At 37.2% G+C, this 23,718-nt stretch overlaps 1 protein-coding gene, 1 long non-coding RNA gene and 1 pseudogene across 2 annotated transcripts; 2 read left to right on the top strand and 1 right to left on the bottom strand.

Moving 5' to 3' along the window:
* The first annotated feature begins 149 nt into the window (after window positions 1-149).
* LOC121791933 lies at window positions 150-1,893 on the top strand. Its single transcript, XR_006048778.1, has 4 exons — window positions 150-292; window positions 476-541; window positions 1,731-1,794; window positions 1,879-1,893. It is a non-coding gene; the product is annotated as an uncharacterized LOC121791933 (long non-coding RNA).
* A 4,085-nt stretch (window positions 1,894-5,978) lies between these two features.
* Window positions 5,979-11,133, top strand: LOC121791934 (ninja-family protein AFP3-like). The gene is made up of 3 exons (XM_042189742.1): window positions 5,979-6,310; window positions 6,443-6,643; window positions 10,624-11,133. The coding sequence occupies exons 1-3, from the start codon at window positions 6,193-6,195 to the stop codon at window positions 10,935-10,937; spliced, it is 633 nt and encodes a 210-aa protein (XP_042045676.1). The 5' UTR covers window positions 5,979-6,192; the 3' UTR covers window positions 10,938-11,133.
* Window positions 11,134-15,374: 4,241 nt separating this feature from the next.
* Window positions 15,375-21,487, bottom strand: LOC121791935 (annotated as a pseudogene).
* Between the last annotated feature and the right edge of the window lie 2,231 nt (window positions 21,488-23,718).

Below are 23,718 nucleotides of genomic sequence, written 5' to 3'. Positions count from 1 at the left end.
GATGAAGGTATTTTATCTTTTTTGGTGGTATTTTACAACATTCAATAGGAAAACTTGAAGGAAGCAAAGACCTCTATGATTGAAGCTAACAATTGAACATATGCCAATTCTTATACTTGTGCCCTTATTTGACAAATCATATTAAATTTGTGTGCGCTTGTTTCTTACAGTTGAAGGTCATTCTTTATATATCCGGAATTTGCCTCTAAATGTAACTGTTGCTCAGCTTGAGGCTGAATTTGCAAAATTTGGACCTATTAAGCAGAATGGGGTCCATGTCCGCAGAAACGAGGTTAGTGGTTAATCATACTGTAGGTTTCTACTGCATTGTTCTTTCCTTTTAAGCTAACACTGATGTTAAAAAAGTCTGTTATTACATGGAGTATCTTGCATATGTGGTGTTTCTTACCCTTGGAAGTCCATTTTGCATCTGCTGGACAGTTTGTGTATAATGTTATAATTCCTATCTTTGCAGCTACAAGGATTCTGTTTTGGCTTTGTTGAGTTTCAAGAGTTCAGTTCCATCCAAAGTGCAATCAAGGTATGCGCTCTACACATTCTTTTTATTGTTAACAGGCTACCAAAGTTTGTCCTTTGTTCTTGACAAAGCTATTGGTCTTCCAAAAACCAGCCTCCTTGATGTTCTTAAGTTCAAATTTTAAGTCCTTAAATTTCAAGCAAGTTAGCTTTGTTGGATATTGAAGATCTTATATTTGAAATACACATTCTATTTGGTGCAAAGATTACCTTCTCTATGATAGGAGATTGCAGACAGTTCTGTTTTATGCCTTGCTAATATGGAAACTGTTTTAAGTTTTTTTCTTTCCTTTTCTTCCAGTTATTGATGTCCCCCCAAACCTTCAGAATGTAATTTTGGTCCTGGACCACAATGGCACCGTTTAATTCTTTCTGCTACATTTTCCTTGCAATTGCCTTCCTAAATCTCACGGCCTAGAGATTGAGATTTGAGCCATCTTATTCCATGAGAATCATGCAATTCAGACCTAGCAAAGCATATTAATCATTTTCCCGGCAATGCTTGTTCAGTTGATTTTATTACCATGATTTATAGCTTCCGAATTGTTCCTTTTCATCATTGGCTGTTCTGCGTTTAGCGTTTAGCAGCGGAACAGATACCAGGACTATTGAAACTTCTCAATCTTATTGCATCTCATTTCAAAAGCTTAAATATTGATTAGTGATTTCAAGCATTGTCAATGTTATAACTATATATTAGAATAATCATAATTCCCATTCTGCTGCCAGTGCTGTAATCAGGAGTTGCACATAGTGCCGCACCTATGAGTTGAAAACAGTGATTTGTTTTTCCTCCGATAAATGAGTACATTGGATGGGCATGCATCTGGTTCAATAGTCACTATGCTTTATGTTGATGCAAAATGTTGCTTACTTTTATTCTCTTTTACCTATAATCATTATACCCCTACATATTTTGTCCAAGCTGCTCACTGTTTCAATTGGTGATCCTCTGAAGAATGAGTGAGGCTGAAGTATGTGCATTCTCTTGTTGTTACCTCTGAATGCTCTGAATGCACATTTGTATATGGATTGGAAATTTTGTCAAAGAAAAGTTGGTTTTGATGCTCAACTTTTGTTTAGCTCTCCAATACATGACGTATCATATTGTCATAATAACTTCTGGGAATTCATGATATGAACATTAGATGATCTTCATAGTCTATGTTTAATGTCGATTGTTTACATTTCAGGCTTCTCCTATAACTATCAGGGGCCATCAAGCTACTGTGGAGATAAAGAGAACCACATCTCGAGGTGAGCCCAGAGCCATCAACTTTTCATTTCTACAGTTCTATGCATGCGATACTTAATAAACTGATCCTGACATTTTCTATGCAGTTGGCAGCGGGAGGGTCGTGTTATCTCTTCCAGGGGAGGGTTTCGTAATGAAAACTTCAAGGGCCGTGGAAACTTCAGTGGTGGTCGGACCTATTTGAGGAGTGAGCATCAGGGGTACATGAAATTTCAGCAGTGGGCGGGGTGGAGAAGGCTATCACCAACAGGGAAGAGGACGGGGCAGCCCTCGTTTCAATCCAAGTTAGAATGCAACTTCAACGTAGATTGAATGTGGTGGCAATTTTGACAGATTCTGTTACCTGAATCATATGTTGGTAGTCGTTTGACTCACTTGTGTTAATCATAGTCAATTTTCTTCCTTGATTTGGTTGACTTCTAGTATAGCAATTAGTCAGTCAATTCTTTCCAACTGATTTTTGTGTAGAAACGAATTCTTAATTCTGATTTCACGATGAATTCATATTTATGAAATGATGATATCTTTATACCAATTTTTAAATTCACAAATGTATACGATAGCAATTTACTATATGGATAAAACTCATATTTAAATAACTTTCAAAACTAAAATTGCACACAATGGGTGCACTATAGTGACACCATAGTTAAAATGACAACTTAGACAAGCAATCTGTAATATATAGGCAAGCAACTCGGCATATGGTTCCAAACAATCTGCAATACAAAATCAGATGGACGCCCTAAAGCCCGCCCTATGCATCGCCATGTCAGCATTTTATTCTCCCACCCTTCCACCTACAGTGGTGCGCCCTATAAGCCACCCTAAAGGATGCCTTATAGGTTTCACTATTATTTTGTTAATTAATTTAAATGTTTTCAAATATGTCAATGCAAAATAATTAAAAAATACCACGATTAATTAAAAACGGCAAATCCTACATTGATTCAAAAAAAAGTTTTACACGAGTTAGAAATGAAAAAAAAAAGTTGAATACTCTACAAAAGTCTCAACTTGCGGCGCAGCTCATCGATCATCCCCTGGAGGTATTTAGCTTTGGCCGGGTCCTGACATTGCATGAGGGCGTTGTGCGGAATTAAAAACGCTTTGCATCGTCCGCGCCATCGTTCGCGTTGCCCACAGTGGGCGGACGATGGCGCGGACGATGCTCTATCATCCGCGGACGATCTACGATGCATCGTCCGCGCACCCACAGTGGGCGGACAATGGCGCGCCCGAGGCATCGGGCGGCCTATCGTCCACCCCATTGCGGATGCTCTCAGAGCACTATGGTGATACCATAGTTAAAATGACAACGTAGACAAACAATCTGAGATACATAGGTAGCAATATGAGATACATAGGCAAGCAAGCTTGCCACATGACATGCTAAAATTAAATCTGCTCCTAAATCTAAGGATCATCATTGGTGGTAGGTTGTCATTTATTACAATTCTATCACCGATATCAAGACTCGTATTTTGTTATAAATGCACGGTGCAACTTTATTTTCTTCCTACATTGTTCATCTTCCTCATATAAGTTGCAGAACTTTACATCTTCTGTTTCCTACTACTTTTTATTACCTACAAAAAATTGGCCTCATAATATATTTAACTTACCAGTCAAAATCAAACAATTTTGAGACGAGACTAATCAGAGCATAAATATGGAGTACAACAATTGTTAATCATGGTAACATAACTTGATTCTAAAGTCTAGTATACTCTTCTTATCTCATGTTAACTTTTTATTGTTATTCTTAATAAGAAGTACAATAGATAATACTGCAGTTAGAAAATGAATGTGATTCTACGAAAAGACAACTAATTTGTGAGCTATGAACTCAATATGCTGTGAAAGGAGAGTTTTGAAAAAAAAAAACTACATGAATGTCCTCTTAGTTATTTTTGATAAATTAATTTTTAAATTTTGCAGTTTTTTTTTATCTACGATGTGAAAGGTTAAGAAAATTATGAGGCATTTATTATTAATTTAATTTATAATTCATGACATTGACATGCAAAAAGTCATTTCGAGAAGAATGCCAAATACTACCGGACCTTCTATAAATATCAATTCCATTCATAAAAAATATCATAAAAATTTATACTCTACTCTTTGTTTGGTCGATTTTTACATTCATGTTTAAGGTGGAATTCTATTTCAGCAACAGTATTCTACCATATAAACTGCAAACTTGTTCAACCGAAAAAAAGCATAAAATAAAATAAATTCTTTATAAACTCAAACACACACAACTTTGAGCAGGTCTAATCCGACCAAATATTGATGCACAAAAAAGGATACTTCCATCGGCCATCATCATTCTTGCTTATGGTTTTAATTATAAACTTATCCCTTGGTAGATTACTATCTCTGAAATAGAACTTCATTTGAAATAAGAGTGTAAAAATCATTAAAATAAAATAAAGAGTGGAGTATAATTTTTTTTATAGATTGATTAATGGAATTTGGTATAATTTTTTAAAACATTGCTTTTATTTGTGTAGAGGAGTCAGAAATCGCAATCCTCAACCTAAATTTGAACAAGAACTACACTAGGCAATGTCTTACGTCAAATTTTTAGTTGAGGCTACAAACACACATGCCACAAATTATGGTACTGCAACTGAATACGACAATTGACGGTTGGATTTACGTGAAGATTTTGTAGTATTACTTTATGTTGAGTGATTTTATTAAACATATAAATATAGAGTCACTTATTAATAAATTTTAAGGTAATTAATATATGCAAATGCAAGGAATTGGTGTAAATGAGGTTGTTTCTAGAAAATGATGCCGTATGTTTCCCAAAATATCCATTATTATTGTTATTGTTGAACATGCGTAGAGCTGCTGCATGCCTCCACCACGTGCCCATCTTTTACCACGTGTCACTCTCTCCTCATTCATGCTTCATCCCTTTCTGTTTTATCATCTATTTTTAGAGTTTGCTCAAAATAGAAACACTATGCATTTTGCTTTCCATACGTGAATAAGTGTAGAGAATATACCTATATGTATTATTCAAAGCACTCTTATTTTGCATGCTTTATTATTTTACTTCTCAAACACTCCGTTTGTATTCAAATTACTCTATTTTCCAACCAAATCAACACATATGCTTATTATTTTCGAAAAAATAATATAAAATCGGACAAGTATGTGTATTTTATAAAACCCAATTTTCACAAAATCGTGTATTATTTCTCTTTACATTAGATATAAGTATTATTTTTAATTTCTATACTATTAGTATTTGGTAGCATAGCATGCATATCTTGGTGAATGATGTGAGCTAATATAACCGACCGGTAACTCTTTACAAAATGTGAAACTCGACTCCCACTTTGATTCTAGCATGCAAAATACGTATAACTAGTTGTGAAATTAAAGGTAAAATATTCGAACATGATTTGCCTTTTCGCTAGATTAAAGTTAGGTAGAATCATAATAAATTTACAATTAAACTAAAGTTTAAAACATTATAACAAATGATTAATAATGATTTTTAATTATTTTAATGTGAAATTATTTTTTTTACAGCCGTCCAATTATAAGTGAGTCTTCTTTTAATCATCCCACTATTATAAGCAAGTTGTATTCATTTTTGAATCATTCCACGTGAGTCATTTATTAATTTCACTTTCTATGAAAAAAAACAACATATTTATAGCATGACGAAGATGCATTAGTATTCATTAAAATTGCTGAATAAAACCGTAATACGAATATTTCGTGTGATAATAGATTGAATCATTTGCACTTATGAATAATTTGAATCATTTGCACTAGTGAATAATTTACAAGGATTATCGTTCAAAAGTAATTTAACAACGTAGGTTTACACAATCGAAATTGCATGTTTGGTTTTTATGATAGAAGCCGCCGATGTTATGTTATTTAATTCAATAAATTTTTGTCCAACAACTTGTCTTACATACACATGTCAACTTCGATGTTGACATTGCTATCAGTTCAGAAGGAATATATTCAATAAATTTATTAGTTGATCGAAATTAAACTCTTCATAAATACAATGCATTTATCCACGTTGGAATGAATGAATTAATCCATGAAAATAATAAGTTGAAATTAAGGTGAAAATGAATTGATTGTTGGGATAAACAAGCATAGCTGTATTATACCCCTACCATTAATGATACCCTCATTTCACTACTGCTACTTTACATTTAAAACCATGCCTACACTGCTTTTTCTCTTTGCCGCCTCTCTCTCAAAACCCCCAAATTTCTCATTTCTTCACGCCATTGATGTTTTTCTGATGTTTTTTTGATTAATTTCTTCAAATTCGACTTCCCGGGAAAACAATTGTGAACACACACACATTTTTATTTTATTTTTTTATCAATTTTTTCAATTTCACAGCGATGGAGGGAAGCAAAGAGCACAGAGACACCGCGCGTCGTTTGGTAGGGGCGGAGGGAAGTTCAAGAGATCTGGTACCCAAGGTGGTGAGGCGGAGCGGCGCGCCAACTGGAAATGCAGGTAGAGAAAGAGAGGAATTGGAGCTGAGTTTGGGGCTTTCCACCAACGGGAGATTTGGGGTCGACCTCGCCAGCAAGAGGATGAGGCGCTCTTCATCCGTCACCAACGTAACGTTGAATGCTGATTCTGCAGGTAATGGTGGACCGGAGCTTGTGAGGACCTGCTCCATGCTGCCGGAGTTCGGGACGATGATGATGGACAAGTTGAAGAGTGTTGCTGGCGGTTCGGGACTGCAAGTGCATGCTGCTGCTAATGGAGCTTTGAAACCCAACGGGGCTGGTTCAACAGAATTGCCTAAGCCGTCGGTTGAATCCAAGGGAAATCTGGTTAATGGTATAAACTCTCCCTTTTCTTCATTTAAATCTTGTTTCAAGCACATCACTGTGTTTGTGTGAAATAAATGTTTTAATTATGCCTTGCTGCTGCAAAGAGGTGTTGTAGTTTGGAAATGAATTGATGCACACGCACACACATACAATGAGAGAGAGATGAGTGTTTTGTGCATTGCTGCATATGATCTTGCATGTCCATCTTATGCAATAAAGCATTCATATGTAAGTGTAAATCTCACATCTTCTCATTTCATGCATTAAACTGTCTTCTTGGCTCTTTTGATTTATGAGAGTAGCGGGGTCATACGCTGGTTGAAATAGATTGTATATAGCATGTGCATGCATTGGTTTTGAAGTCTTATTATAGATGACATGAAACCTGTATCTTGATTGATTAATATCGGTATCTTTTGGTTCTTAGTTTCTGTTCTTTGAGTTAAATGCATGTTCCTGTTGTGAGCTTGTTGTTCTGCTCTTTCTATGGTAGTAATGAGTTAATTCCTTTGTCTGCATTGTTTGTCGTCTTGCGGTGCACCACTTATCTTTGGTAGCAATTAGTTAAATCCTTTGTCTGCATTCTTTGCCGTCTTGCGTTGTTTGTCGTCTTGCATTGTTTGTCGTCTTACAGTGCACCACTTATCTTTAGTAGCAATTAGTTAATTCCTTTGTCTGCGTTGTTTGTCGTCTTGCGTTGTTTGTCGTCTTGCGTTGTTTGTCGTCTTGCATTGTTTGTCGTCTTACAGTGCACCACTTATCTTTGGTAGTAATTAGTTAATTCTCCTGCCAGCATTGGTTGCTATCTTAAATTGTGCGGCATTTATCTGTTTTGCTTGTTGTATCTGCGGTGTGTCCTCCCATTAGAATACTTATGTCATTCATTATTGTTGTTTGGCAAAACTAATAACATTTTCAAGGTGATAGCAATGAAAATCCAAATTGGAGGTATATTTATGTACTTTCCAGTTTCTTTGTGTATAAATTAGATTCATATTCTCCCACTTTTTTTGTCTTCTTTGTTCCAAAAGGGACTAGAGAAGTAAAGGTTAATGAAATCAAATTGAATGGAGTGCTTTTTTTCTTACTAACTTGGATTGAAAACCGTAGGATGTTTATAGGATTGCGATAATTCAGTAAACTCTTGTCTACTCTATGTGATTCTGAAAATGATAAAAAAATCTAATTATAACAATATAAAATAAAAATACAATTTAATAACTACTAGAAACACCCTAGGAAAAATCACCCTCTTGTGGAAATTCACCACCATTTATTTCTTCTATCTCCACCCACCAAGATGAAATGTGAGTGAAATGAGTTAGTGGAAAGTGGGATCCTATTACCATTTATGGTAAAAGTGAACAGGGACTCCTATTCGCGGACAGACTAAAAGGGAAAAACGGGACTCCTATTTGCAGACGAAGGGAGTATAATTTAAGATAACTTGCATTATCTATATTCTATATCCAACTGCAAAGGGTGGGGATTGGAGAAAGTTTAGTAATGGGAATAAAACTTTTATTGAAAACATCTACTTGTCCTCAAATCTATATAATAGTATGACAAAAGTTAAAAACTAGAAAAATAATTTGGAAAAAGAGATTCATTAATTTCAAACTTTGGAAACCAAAAAGAGAAGGATAAATTGGTGCATTTAATCCACCATAGTAAATGTTAGATTATTTAGGTCACAATTTTAATCTCCCAATAATCCACCACAGTAACAAAAAATTGATAAAATCTTGTATGATATCATCTATCTAATTCATCAAATAATCAATCATGTATATAGCCAATCCTATAATAAACGCCTTTTAGGAGATTTAATATTTTATATTTAAAAGAGAGTGATCAATACTCCTAGAGCTGAATAACAGATTTAGATATACTCTTCCTTTCTAATACACCCCGTATCAAATTATTGGACATGCCATGAAGTTGCAACGATATTTGGGATATAGCGTTTGATTGGGAAGGATGGTTTTGTACTTGTGCTTATAATTAAGAGAAGGGAGCATATTGATGTAAAAAATATCTTGTGTCGTCAGAGTTTGCACCGAAATTACCTTTTGTCCCTTCTTGCCCATGCAACTTCTAAATTGGCTTATTTTTTCCCCTTTTTGTGAAAACCACCCTATTTATGAACTTGTTAAAATGGTACTTTTCCCCAAATCTTTGGAATCTCTATCCCCCGCTCAAAATCTAAAATCTTCTTCAAATTCTTGAGAAAAACACTCCAAACATGTTATCTTTAAAAGACAAATAGACAAAAGGATAAAAGTCCATTCATGGAATCATCTATACCTATCAAGATCTTCATGATGATCCCTATATGTAATTTGTTTCGTACAATTGATTGCAAGAATTATTTAGCTATTTGATGAATTAACGCCTCATCATCTGATCGTCACCAGTTTTTTACCATCATTTGAAAGGAAAATCATACTCCCTCCGTCCACAAAAAACTGTCCCTTTTTTGCCATTTTGGGATGTCTAAAAAATATAGTCTCATTTCTAAAAATGGAAAATTTCTCTCTCATACTTTATCCATTTTTTCCCTCTCCCATACTTTACCTACTTTTTCTCCATATCTCTCTTACTTTACCTACTTTTTCTCCTTCTCTCTTACTTTACCAATTTTTGCCGTCCACAAATGGGACTATTTTTGTGGACGGAGGGAGTATATGCAAATGGTAGGTGGCATGTAAAGTAACAATACATAATGGTATAATTTTTCTTTCTTTTTAAAGGCAAAGTTAACATCACCATACATTCTTGAATTGAAGGGTTCATGCTTTAAATTAACTTACTTTGTGAAGAGAGAACTAGATGAGGTAAAAATGCCGCAGACCTGGGGATATTTTCAGTGCAGAGTGCAGACAAAATAGTATAGATAGTTCCATCTGTGAATATGAATGGAGTGTCCCTTAAGGAAAGTTGAAGATTTTAGGGTTTGAGGAGGGGTAGATCAAGTCTAAATTTGTGGACCAAAATACCAAATGTTAACAAACTCAAAATTATGTCGTTAACTCCACCTTCCCTGAAGGAGCAAGAAGAATGAATTTAAACTTTTAAGGGCTAGATAGGGACTTAAGTCCCCTTTTCAGTGCCCACTTTGACCCTACAAAATAGTTCATCTGTCTAGATACACATTTTCCCTATAATTATGCAAATAGGGTTGTTGATAATCTGCAAGTTCATTATCTTGTTCAATCATATTTAGGATTTTGTATCAGATTGGGGAGTAAATACATTGAATAAATTAAATGCGGAAGGTTGTAGTAGCCCATTTTTCTTCTATGCAAATATTGTTGTTGATAGTTTGTAAGTTCATTATATTGTTGGAATATAAGTATCCTTCTGTGAGCGATGTGAGTTGGCTAGGCAGCAGGTAAGGGCATACATTGCGTAATAAAAACATGGTCGCAATGAATCATGAGCTGAATAATCTGCATGCTGACTATAGTTAGTGCAGCATTAGTCCTGTTTCTCTCACAGGGTTTTCAAAGTCATAGTACTATTAAAGTATAGTAGTCTTTAAGAGTTTGAACATGAACTTATCTTCTGATGAATTACATGATTGAAATGAATCATGAGCTGGATAATATGCAAGCAGTGATGTGGACAATCATAGTTGGTGTATAGAGTGATGATGTTATGAAATAGTTGTCTTTTGGGTTCCGAATATTAAGTTATCTTTTGATGCATGATCAGCAGACCTAGACAAATTGTTCGATATCTCATCCATTGTCGTTTTCCTTTTCATGGTAATCTGTTTGCTTTGTCATTTCACATGCTCTTCAGTCTTCACGTTTTGGATATGATTTGAGATATGAGAATCGTGTTTTCTTGCTCATTCAAGTATCGAGTTTCCTTCTCTAACTGACCTAACTCGCGCATATTTGTACTATATTGAGAATGCTTGATAACTATCTTAAGAGGAGATTGCGACACTATCTTGATCCATGTTCTGATCTTGGGCAGGAGCAAATCAAGCTAATACGACTGGGGGTAGTTGCGCTGGAGGACAACCAGCTGCTTTGATTGTTAGCATTGACGAAGCACTGATGAAGAGTGGCATGGTGGACATGCCATACGTCTCAACCAAAGGATATGAGCCAAATCATAGCAAGACGGAGGGATTCCTGTACAGATACAAGAGGGGAGAGGAAGTCAAGATTGTGTGTGTTTGCCATGGTCTGTTTCTTACACCGACAGAATTTGTCAGGCATGGCGGTGGGGGTGACGTCGCTTTCCCTTTGAAACACATAGTTGTTACCCCTTTCTCTCCGTGTTAACAACTATAGTTGTGTGTTAAGCCTGTCCTCACCAACCTTAGCAGAATGGTTTGCAACAAACCATAGCTGTAAAACTATCTATGACTCTAATTTCCTGTGTTTTCAGTGCTAAGAAACTTAGATGGCATTGTAAATGACTAGTTAAACTTAAATGTTCATCTACTATTTTTATACATTTCATGGGGGTTTTAAGTCACTATTGTGTGTTTCTTTTAGGTGTCAATAGCTTTGCTAAGATATAAATCCCATCCACTATAATGCAGGGGATTTGGTTGCCGCGGTGCATAAGTCAACAATTGGTTTCACTTGGAAACAGTTGATTGTATTAGGGAGATAAGATTGCATATCTTTATTATCATTAAATTTTTTATTTTTATTTTGAGAATTTACAATCGATATTGACAAACGTTTTTTCTTGGAATCATGTGCTTTCTCTATTCAAGGAAACTGTGATTTTTTGTATCCCATTGCCAAGAGTCTACTCTTTCAATTGGACATAACTTTTTTAAACTCAGATTTTTTTTAAATTATCATGACTACATTCAAACTAAAATATTGATAAGATTATCTTTTATTTATTTTTTATTCTGACGGATCAAAGATTGTGTGAAACAAAATATAGGCACTGCTTAGTGATTCTTAATTTCTATTTCAAAATAATTTTACTTGATCATGCTTGCTTTATGAATGGTGTGTGACGAGAGACAGAAGTTAATAAATATTTTGAGGTCTTTCTTTGTTAATTAAGCACGCTTATGTTAGATTTATAGTCAGATCATACATTTATCAAAGGAAAACACCAAAATGTGCATTCTAAATTTCTAATCCACAATACATCCATTATAATTTGTAATTATATTTTATTAATCAAAATTAAAATGTATTGAAATTGGATGCACTGTGGATCTGAATGCACGAAGCATGACTCTTAATTGAACCGTGGATATTCCTTAATGGCCTACTCCCTCCGTCCCCATTAATTGTCCATTTTGGTTCCGGCATGGATTTTAAGAAATGTAAAGAAAAATAGGTTAAAAAGTTAGTGGAATATGGATCCCACTTTTACTTATTGATTTTATAGTAAAATGTGGAATAAGTTAGTGGGATGTGAGTCCTACTTACCATTTATGGTAAAAGTGAAAGTGGATAATTAATGAGGTACGGAGGAAAATGACAAAAGTGGACAATTAATGAGGGACGGAGGGGGTATTATTTTTGGTCATGGCCAATGACCTTCGAGCCCATCCTGAGGACCAGAAACCCAACCCCCTTCAAAAGCTCAACTCCAGTTGCAGTCGCGTGCAAGACACATCCTGCTCCGACCCGTGACGATTGCTATTCGAGTAAGAGATATTTAAATTTACATGAACTAATATGGGTAAATAGGAAAAAATACACAAACTTTTGATCAATTCAGGTTTTTTTTTTATCATGAACAATAAATGTGGTAAAAAAACACATCAACTTTTGGTCAATTCGGGTTTTTAGCACGATTAAATTTCCGGCAAAATTAATCATATGTGGCGACTAAGATGTCTACGTCACCTTAACGTTGGTTCCACGTAGTTTATGTAATGTTGTAAAGAAAATACACAACTTTGACTGTGGTAAAAGAACACACCGGCTTTTAGATGGTTGTGTTTGTGTCACCTTAAAAATACATAAAGTGTGAATATGATGTAAAAAAACGAACTAGAAATATAGTAAAAAAAACACCAACTTTAAGATTGACAACATCTTCTAGGTTTTTGGACATTTACAATCTACCTTTTACATTTACTATAATCAAGGGAGTTTACCTTGATAGTTGTTGCTTGAATGTTTTTGTGAAGTTAATGTACTTTTGCTTGTAATTATCAAACTTTAAGTTTTTTCATGGAATGTCATATACTCCTACAAAAACTGATTGCTTGTAACTATGTTAATGATTCAATTTTATTAGATGTTGCTTTGAATTTGTATTTTATTTTACAGTCTTCCAATATCTAATCTAAACACTAGTAGTTATGAATATATGATTATAGTCAATGTTTTAAAAACCAAACCGGACCGGCCGGTTCGACCGGTCGGACCGCGAACCGGTGGAACCGGCCGGTCGGACCGGTTTTCTATTTTTTTTTTCAAAATTTTTAAAAATTTGTTGTTGGTAGAGGTTGAACTCATGATCTCTCTTCTAGATAAGAAGACCATCTACCACTCCACCACATGGGCTCATTGAACAATTTGAACATTAAATATTTTTATACATTAATCATTAATTTTATCTACAAAAACTAATAATTCATTTTAATTTTATTATTCTTTAATATAATTGTTAATTATAATATATATAATTATCATCCTTTATATTTTAATGATGCTCCACTTACCACCTATATTATTATTAGTACCATATAAGATTCATTATTTACTATAAATAAATTTTTTATATTACATACTTAATTTATATACCCTAGCTATTGACATTAATGAATAATCTTATCTAAACTAATTAATAAGTACTTAATTCGTATTTAATTATATATTATTTTATGAAATAATTTTCTTAAATTAATATAAACATTATCGATTTTAATACATGAAATATTTAATTTTTTATCTAGACTAACTAATATTAAATATATATCTGAATATATTTACTAAATTTTAATATTATTTATATTTATACATCATTAATTATCTATAAGGTTTAATGTTTTGTGATATATTATTAATTGTAAATCATTTACTAAATTTAATATATTTTTATATATATTTGCAACAGTAAAACGGTTAGATATATATATCTGAATATATTTACTAAATTTTAATATTATTTATATTTATACATCACTAATTATCTATAAGGTTTAATGTTTTGTGATATATTATTAATTGTAAATCATTTACTAAATTTAATATATTTTTATATATATTTGCAACAGTAAAACGGTTAGACCGGTGGTTCGACCGGTTGGACCGGTTGAACCGTGAACCAGTAACGTCGCTGGTTCGCTTGCCGGTCCGGTTTTTAAAACATTGATTATAGTACATGAACCATCAAACTTAGCCATGAATTTTAATATTATTGTATTTGCCATGAAATATTATTATAGTACAGGTTGTAGATGTCCAAAAAACAAAAACAAAAAAAAAGAAGGAAATTTTCAATTATTTACTGTTTCTAAGATGCTATCAATCTAAAACTTAGTACAATATATTTTTTTACTACAGTATATTTTTTTTACCACATTTCTAGTTCAGTGTATGATCTCAGTCAAAATTGATGTATTTTTAAGGTGCTACAAACAAAACCATCTAAAAGTTTGTGTATTTTTTTACCATATTCAACAAAATTTGTGTATTTTATTACAACATTATAAGTTTGGTCTATAAACCACGTGGAACCGACGATAAGAAGACATAGACATCCCGGTCACCACGTACGATTAATTTAGCTAGAAAATTTGATCGTGCTAAAACATGAATTGACCAAAAGTTGGTGTATTTTTTCACCACATTTAAAGTTCGTAATAAAAATCTAAATTGGCTAAAAGTTGATGTATTTTTGGCTATTTACCCAATTAAAATCTAATAAAAAAATATTAATTAGGAGTACTATGCAGGCAGGTTTTATGAGAATAAAAGTGAGATAGTGAAAATTATTCAATACTTACAACACAATGGTTTAAAAAATCAGTTAATAGTAATTAGAATCAGTTGTTGTGATAGAAGGTGATTTTAAAATAAATTACCGGCCTTGTAATTTGAATATCACTTTCCGTTCAAATTGGAAAAAGAAATTGCGAATTGACGACAGGAAAGTTGCGGAGAAATTGCCGAAGAAGAAGAAAATGAGAGAAAAGGATTGGTTTAACTTTTGATAATTTAGTTAGATTTGAATAAATTGGGTTATTCAGTTTGTTTTTGTAATTGGCTTTAATAAATATAATCAAGTTAGTAGTAAGTTTCATGTATATATTAATTGATTACTTTGAAGAAGAAAAAAGAAATACAGTTAATGTAGTTTAGTACGTACATTTTTCATTACTCAATTATTGGCATCCATGAAAATGAAATTACAAAAAGACCATTTGTGAATACCAGTGATATGAAATCATTTGTCATCTGCATTCAATTAATAATTTGCTTCTAACCATCCAAAAAAAATAATTTGCTTCTCATCATCATTACATTATTAAAACTTAAAACTTAAAACTTAAAACTTAAAACTTAAAATTAGAGCATTTGATTTCCCTAACTCTTTTGATTCAAGAAGCTTGTGCTTTGATATTATTTGAACCAAGAGATGTTAAATAAAAAATACAGGAAACAAATATATGCATTCTTCTAATCTAGTCTAGGACCTTAGACATGGCATGGAAAAATTGGACAAGGAAGCTATACTTCCCATTTACAAGTAGCTACAATTACAACCCTTAACCACCTTTCCTAACCCTAACACGACGCCGGCTGTAGCTGTTTCAACCGCCTTACAACCTGCTTCATCGTCGGCCTTGTCGACAGCGAGTCATCTGTGCACACCATTGCCAAGTGCAGCACTTCCACCAGATCGTCGTGCGGGCCCACGTCCCACAATCCGCCCGTGAAGAACTCTTTCGCACGCCCCTGCCGCAGTAGCATGCACGTCCAAGCAACAATGTTGAAACCGTTCCCGTAGGAAGAGAACGAAGGATCTAGGGCTTTCTTGTCCGAGATCAACTCCAGCAGCACGACCCCATAGCTGTACCGTCTGCCTTGTCTGAGACACGGCAGGTCATGGCGTATTCCGGTGACACGTATCCAAAAGTTCCGGCCTCGCCAGTGGTGGCGTGAGTCTCCGAAGTCCCGAGAAGCCTGGCCAGCCCGAAATCCAACAGATAAGCATTGTACTCGTCGTCCAACAGTATGTTGCTAGGCTTCACATCACGATGAAGGACACGTGGCACACACTGCTCGTGCAGGTAGGCAAGTGCGCGAGCGATGTTTGAGAGTCGGTTGCCGGTGTTGGTTGAGAACTAGGGTTTCTGTCTTTGAGGGTTTCGGTGTGAGGTGTTCTCAGACGGTGTAGATCTGGGGTGTAGGAGTCTGTTTGAGCTGGAATCTGGAGGGTGAGGTGAATCACCGGTTGATTCTGCTGTGCTCCTTTTGGATCTGTGTTCTTGATAATAGACTTGTGCTATCGGCGAGTGTCTGAGCCAAAGCAGTTTTTCTTTTGTGTTTTCTTTCATTGCATCTTGTGTTCATACGTGTAACGGCTTCAGATCTGAAAGGATCTGATCTTTGTAGTACAAATTCGTTTGTCAAGTGTGCAGGGTTGAAGAAGCTGGAGTTTGGAGTGAACTGTAATCTTGTGTAATAGATAGGTCTATTCTGTATTCAAGATTATTTGTTACTTTGATTGTAATATCAGTCGCATGGTTGGAGTTTGACTGAGCTCCCTAATGAAGATCAAAGAGGTCTTGGTAAATAGTGAATCCAATCTAAGTCTGATCCCTACAATGGTATCAGAGCCACGGGGGGACTAGATTGGCACGCCAAGTCGCGTAAGGAGGTGGGCAAGTGGAATCCTCCTTCGAGTGGGGATTCACTCTGGTAAATTGGCTTTGACCCGCTTGTTTTACTGTTTTCTGTTGTAGTGCCACTTTAGGCTTGGGTTATTGCTGCTGGTAGATAGTTCTTGGCAAGAACTTAGGGCTTTTATGCTTTCTTGTGTTTTGTTGTTGCTTCTGCTGTTGCTCTGTACTGCTTTGTGCATCTGACCTCACCTCACTTGGCCACCAAGCACTGATACTGCCAAAGTGACCCCCTGCGCCCTCCAAGAGTGAGTGATTGCGAGCTGGGATAGCCTTTGCCAGTGTGCTCGTGACAGTCAGGGAATTGAGGCTGTTTGTCTGTGAGAAAGTGTGTTCTATGTGTCTCTTGCTCCATGTCTGTGTGCTCTAAGGTCTGTAAGACTCTCTGTGTTTGTCTTGCTGCCTGTGCTTGTGTTAAGATTCTTGCAAAAATGACTCAGCCTGTGGGTTTGGTCCCTTTCAATGGAAAAAATGATTTTATGATCTGGAAACAGAAATTGAAATGTGTTTTGATTCAACAAAAAGTGTTTAAGGTTGTGGATGGTTCTTTACCTGATGATACTGCTCAAGATAAAGTTGATGAGATGAATGAGTTGGCTAGAGCCACTATTGTGTTAAATCTGTCTGATTCTATGATTAGGAAAGTTGATCATATTGAATCTGCCTCTGAAATGTGGAAAAAACTTGATTCTCTGTATACAGAGACTTCTATGTCCTCTAGAATGTATCTGCTTGAAAAACTGTTCAAATTTAAGCTTGATTTAACTAAAGACATTGAGGACAACATTGATAGATTTCAGAAGCTTGTGCAAGATATTAAGAGATCTGGTGATAAAACTATAGATGAATACACAAGTATAGCTCTAATGAATGCCATACCTGATTCCTATAGTGATGTTAAATCTGCCATTAAATATGGCAGAGACACTGCCCCTCTGGACCTAATTATTAGCTCCCTAAAGTCTAAAGAACTTGAACTAAGGGAAAGGGCAGCTGATAAGAGTGTTTTTAATAGGCCCTTAATGTGAGAGTAGATCTCAAACAAGAGGGGGTAAGGACTCTTATAATGCTTCAGGAACCAGCTCTAATTTCAAGAAAAAGAATAGATCTAGGTCAAATAGCAGGGATCCTAAATCTTTCAGGAAGTGCTATAATTGTGGGGAGGTTGGGCACTATAAAAAGGAATGCACTAAGCCCAAGAAGAAGAAAAACCCCAATAATGACACTCAGCTGGAAAATCTTGTCAATGTGGCTAAATATGAAGCTGGAAATGAATGTGTGTTCATGGTGCATGATTTGCTGCTTACTAATGCTTCCCCTACATGTCCTTTAAATTCAAATGATTGGCTCTGTGATTCAGGATGTACATATCATGTCAGCCCTTTTAAAGAAGTTTTCTCTGAACTAAAGCTTGTTACTAACACCTATGTGTCTATGGCTGATGATAAAAAGTGTGAAATACATGGTATAGGCACTGTCTGCTTAAAATTTGATAATGGCTTTGTGCTCAGTTTGAAAAATGTCAGATATGTACCTGATTTATGCTATAATTTGATGTCCTGCACTGCTTTAGAGGCTGCTGGTATTGGGGGAAAGTGGGGGGATGGATGCATGAAAATTTGCTAAGGATCCATGTGTCTCTTCAAGGCTAGGAAGAAATGTGGCTTGTATGTTTGTAGTGCTGTGCCTCTGTCATGTGCAAATGCTTATGCTAATGTTGTTAAAAGTGATAAAACTATGTTGTGGCATGAGAGATTAGGACACATGAGTGAAAACATGCTATGCTGACTGATTCTGATGTGCAAGGCAGCCTGCCTTTTTGTGATACCTGTGTGCTGGGTAAACAGCACAGGGTTTCTTTTCCCTCTCCTGTGCCTGTCAATATGAGCAAATGTGTTCTTGAGTACTTGCATATGGATGTGTGGGGCCCTGCCTCAGTATCTTCTCACTCTGGTGCTGTTTATTTTCTATCTATAATTGATGATTACTCTAGGAAGGTTTGGTGCTTTCTCATGAAACACAAATATGAAGTCTTTGAGAGATTTAAAACCTGGAAATTATTGATAGAAGCTCAGACAAGTAAGAAGATAAAAGCTATCAGAACTGATAATGGCCTTGAATTCTGTAACAAACATATTGATGACTTATGTGCTGCTAATGGTATCAGAGCCCTGGTTCAGGGGCTGGGCCTGTGTGGCTCGGGGTTCGGTGGGTTGCGCTTGCAAGTTCTCCGATGTCTCTGCGTGAGCTCGACCAAGACCTGTGGTGACCTGGTGACCTGTAACATGGGGCACAAACATGTGGTCTTGGTCTGGTGGTCTTGGTTTGAGGGGAGGTTTGTGGTGTAGCAAACCATATCCCACATCGGAGAATGAACAAGAGTTGCAAGCATATAAATGAGCTACCCCAACTCCATTAGTATGAGGCCTTTTGGGGAGTACCCCAAGAGCAAAACCGTGAGGGCTTCGCCCAAAGCGGACAATATCATACTAATGTGGAGTTCGGGTGTGCACCACCGATACCCAACAGTATCCAATCAGAGTCACGAGGTTCGGATGGCGAAGCCTGCCCAGAGTCTTGATCTCTGCATCAAATTGCTGAACTCCTTGGAAATCGCCAACTGCAAGGCGTTTGATGGCCACTAAGTGACCGGGCGCAATTTCTGCCTTGTATGTCGCCCCAAAACCTCCATTGCCAATGCAGTTGCTCGCGTTGAAGCTGCCCGTAGCACGCACCACGTTCTCAAAGGTCAGTGGCACGCCAATGTCGTTGAACACAATCACTTCCTTTCTCGCAGTTCCGCTGACTCTGGACCTCGGTTTCCACTTCCTAGTGTAAAAGAAGAGAACGACGATGGCAAGGAAAACCGAGAACACTGCTGCTGCAGATGTTATGGAAGCAATCTCGACCGAGTTTAGGCTTCTGTTGCCTCCTTGTTGCCTCCTTGTTGCCTCGGAGTTGATGGTGGCGAAGAAGCAGTGCCTGGCGTGTTTCCCACTATTCCCTGTTGCTCTGCAGATGGTGAGGACAAAGAGGACACAGGGCAATGAAGAAAAGGATTCCCAAGAAAGCTATTGCACTGATTCATATTGCTGTTGAGAGGCAGCGGCCCGGACAGATTGTTGAACGACACATTGAACACTGAGATAGAGGATACATTTCCCAGTTCAGAGGGAAGCTGCCCCAATAGTTTATTATTGTTCAAGATGAGAACTGTCAAGTTTCTCAAATTCGCAAGGTACTTTGGAATTTCACCGGATAGAGAATTTGAGGACAAGTCGAGAACTTCGAGAGAGTAAAGCTGCCCCAAACTTGGAGGGATTGAACCATTCAGATTATTCCCAGCCAAAGAGAGACGTTTGATATCCTTTAGCTGACCAAGGCTGATAGGAATCGGACCTTGCAAAGGATTACAGCTTAAGTTCAGAAGAACAAGTGAGCCCAAGTTGCCAATGCTGGAGGTAGAGCTCCAGAAAACCGATTCTTGGAAGCATCTAGCAGTATGAGGACTTGCACACTGTGGCCATCTCAGTTGGGACTTAACCGAATAACTCATTATAACTCACGTTAACTATGACACCTTTAACTTGAACACACTTCTCCAACAAAGCTCCCGGAAAGTCCCAGAAAGCTTGTTTCTGCCTGCAAGAAATGCATAAACAGTTTGGCTTCCTAATCTTTCTGCAATAGGCATCGGTGGCAGGGGGCCACTGAGGCTATTCGAACCAAAGTTATGCAACACCAAGAAACTATCCCCATCTCCAGAAAGTGGCAACGAGGATTCGAGCTGAGCTCTATATCTGAAATACGCCAAGTATGCAGAAGAAGGATCATAAGTACCTGTAGGATCTCCATACAAGGATTTTACAGGAGCACAAGATTCGTGACTGAATCTGGGTATTGAGCCTGAAAAAATGATCCCACTGACATCAAACACATCCATACAAGGTACGGGAAATTTGTCACTGATCTCCCCACCAAGCCGGTTGGAGCTCAAATCAAGAAACTGCAGCTTCTTGCAGTTGCTAAAGCTAACAGGAATTTTCCCCGAGTAATAGTTCTCAGCTAAATTCAACGTCTCCAAGTTGCTGCAGGAACCCCAACAATCAGGGAAGTCCCCGTTCAGCATTGCCCTAGGCACCCACACCATCCTCAAGCTTGAGAGACGAGTAATCATCAGGGAGTGTCCCTCATAGAAATTGTACTCATCAACAGGCAATGCCAGCTTCTCCATCGAAAACTACCACCTAAACTCGAAACATTGGAAGAGGATTCCATGAGTTTGCCAATACAAGGACTGAAAGACTTGTACAGTTACTAATCTGAGGTGGAATCGGGCCCCCAAAATTGTTCCTCGAAACATCCATCACTTGAAGCTGACTCAACTGACCAAGCTCACTAGGAAGAACCTCCTCCAACAGATTCGAGTACAAGAGAAGAGTCTTTAGCCCACTGCATTTAGCAATTTCTCTTGGAATAACACCAGTCAAGTAATTCCCGGAGAGCTCTAAATGCTGCATCTTCCCGCAATTATCACCAATCTCAACTGGAATAGATCCACTAAGCAGATTAAACGACAAGTGAATCCCGCTTAAATCCCTAAACCCGCCCACAAACCCCGGAATTGATCCATTCAACTGATTCCCAGCTAAACTCAGAACTCGAAGGCTCGTACAATTGACAAAGAACTTGGCATCCCTCCAAAGATTTTATTGAATCCCAAGTTAAGAACTTTTAATTCCTCAACCCACTAAATTGAGAGGGCAAAGCGCCTGAGATCAAATTCCCTTCAAGATCAAGCACTTCAAGCTTTCCCATACCCCAAATTTCATCAGGAATTTCACCACTGAATTCATTGAAAGGCAATGATAAAATCTTGAGTTCACTAAGCTTAGCAACAGCAGCAGACAATTTACCCAAAATTTTACGATTTCCACCCAAACAATTCCTCCTAATCCCAAACCCATAGAGCGGAAACAGAACAATTCGAGCATGTTACGATCCGAGCTCATGGTTTCCCAATCATGATCGTAACTTCTCAACAATCGCACAAACAGTTTACCGAACGATCAATTGCATCAACTAATTGATCGAGCTTGACGAACGAAGAGGAATCTTATTGATCATGAATAAGAATCTCACGATTACAATAGAAATCAAAGATTGAAATCAAAGAAGAACTCTCGGTCCACGACCTAAGCTCTTAAGCTCACAGCTCAACAACAATATCAACGATTGAAATCAAAGAAAGAACAACTACACTATTTATACTATGCATCTTAGCTCACTTCCCTCAAGCCTTCTTAGCTCACTTCCACGTAGGATCACTTTACACGTCATAGCTCCCTTCTCATTGGTCAATAACACGTCATAGCTCTCCTCTCATTGGTCAGAATCTCTTAACTACTGCCACGTCACAACTAGCTCAATATATCCTCAATATGAGCGTTGCATGCATGGTAGCTCTCATACGTTGCATGCGTGTGATCTTGCGTTGCGACTTCCTTCTACAATTTGTATCGTAACAATCCCTCCCCCTTAAGATTCCTTGCCCACAAGAATCATGGAGCCAAGCTTCTCGATTTCCCGAACCAAGCCTCTCATGTTTCATCTTTACAGTTGCTGGGAAACTAATTCGACACCAACCAATCAATGTACTGACCGACCACCATCTGGTCACAAACTTGAGGCTCTGTAAACCTGGATATGCACCAAACCATGCTGCATAGCAATGCCTACTCCAAGCAGCAGCACCATTGGCCCAGAAACATGTAATTTGACTTTGCAGCAGAATTAACGTGATCAATGGCAACATTGAGAAGTTGAATGTCATCAACTCAATCACTAAAAGCCCTTGCTCCAAACTCCAAGCATGAGCGCCTTGGCAGGTAACTTTTTTCCTCAAAACTCCCAACATATCGGCTTCTCTCAACAACTCCCGCAACGAAAACAATTCTAGCTTCATCTTCACCATTGGCTTAGGAAATCTAACAAACAACCTCTTCAAATTCCTTATTACACTCAAATTGGTAGCAAGCTCCCTCAATTGGGCATCAGCCAGCAGCCTCGTCAAATTCGTCACCGCGTTCAAGGTGACAGCAAGCTCTCTTTGTGAGGCATTTCGTCGAGCAATTGGCAGGCGTTTAATTTCCTTGATTTCTTTAGCTTGTGAAGAAGTCATGTTATCTAACAAATCAACAACATATTCCTCTGGTATCCCTGCATCGACAACAAGCTGTATTCCTTCTCCAAAAACAAGCTCCTTCATTTGAGCATTTTCCCGAGCAGGTGGTAGAATAAGGATTCCTTGATTTTGTGCTCCAATTTCCACCGATTCCTTCCTAGAGTTCTCCACCCTTAGATAGTCCTTGATTCTAGTGATGACTCTACCTCCAATAGATGATGATCAGTGATGTTGCAACTCAAGAACAACTCTCCAATAGGCTCTCTTTCTTTCTCATGTGATTCACGGCTGCCGGAGCTAGCATCCGTTGTCTCCATCGATCGACCTTGGCTCGAGACGCTTAGATCTAGAATTGCTTTCTTCAGTGCATCAAATTCAGCATCCATGCGACGCCGATAAGCCTCACATTGAGCCTCCAATTTTTGCCATAGGATCCTAATTTGTTGATCCTCTTCTTCAACACGTGATGCTTCTTTATTCGTGACTGCAACTTCTGCACCAGGCTTCGAGGAGATGATATTTCGAGTAGATGATACCATTAGTTGCATCATTTCTCTCGTATCAGAGACGACACCACACGAAGAGCTCCAATCGATCACTACCTCCATGATTTGATGCAACTTAAACCAAATGTTGTGGAAGAACTGAAATCGCAAGCTCAATCACACGAAGATAATGCATCGGATCGTTGTGAATCCAGCTTCACTATTGCGTCACCGACGCCATAGTCTGAGGAACGTTAGCTCTGATACCATTTGTTACGATCCGAGCTCATGGTTTCCCAATCATGATCGTAACTTCTCAACAATCGCACAAACAGTTTACCGAACGATCAATTGCATCAACTAATTGATCGAGCTTGACGAACGAAGAGGAATCTTATTGATCATGAATAAGAATCTCACGATTACAATAGAAATCAAAGATTGAAATCAAAGAAGAACTCTCGGTCCACGACCTAAGCTCTTAAGCTCACAGCTCAACAACAATATCAACGATTGAAATCAAAAAAGAACAACTACACTATTATACTATGCATCTT

This window comes from Salvia splendens, unplaced genomic scaffold (genome assembly GCF_004379255.2).
Source record: "Salvia splendens isolate huo1 unplaced genomic scaffold, SspV2 ctg972, whole genome shotgun sequence".
Lineage (NCBI taxonomy): Eukaryota > Viridiplantae > Streptophyta > Magnoliopsida > Lamiales > Lamiaceae > Salvia > Salvia splendens.
The sequence above is the reverse complement of the archived record's forward strand: the minus strand, read 5'-3'. Positions and strand labels throughout refer to the sequence as shown.

What these genes read in the sequence shown, in the direction of transcription:
- LOC121791934 (XM_042189742.1), top strand. Translation starts at nt 6,193, where the DNA reads ATGGAGGGAAGCAAAGAGCACAGAGACACCGCGCGTCGTTTGGTAGGG. An exon ending in CGCGCCAACTGGAAATGCAG is followed by an intron (nt 6,311 to 6,442) that starts GTAGAGAAAGAG and finishes CTGATTCTGCAG; the next exon opens with GTAATGGTGGACCGGAGCTT. An exon ending in CAAGGGAAATCTGGTTAATG is followed by an intron (nt 6,644 to 10,623) that starts GTATAAACTCTC and finishes GATCTTGGGCAG; the next exon opens with GAGCAAATCAAGCTAATACG.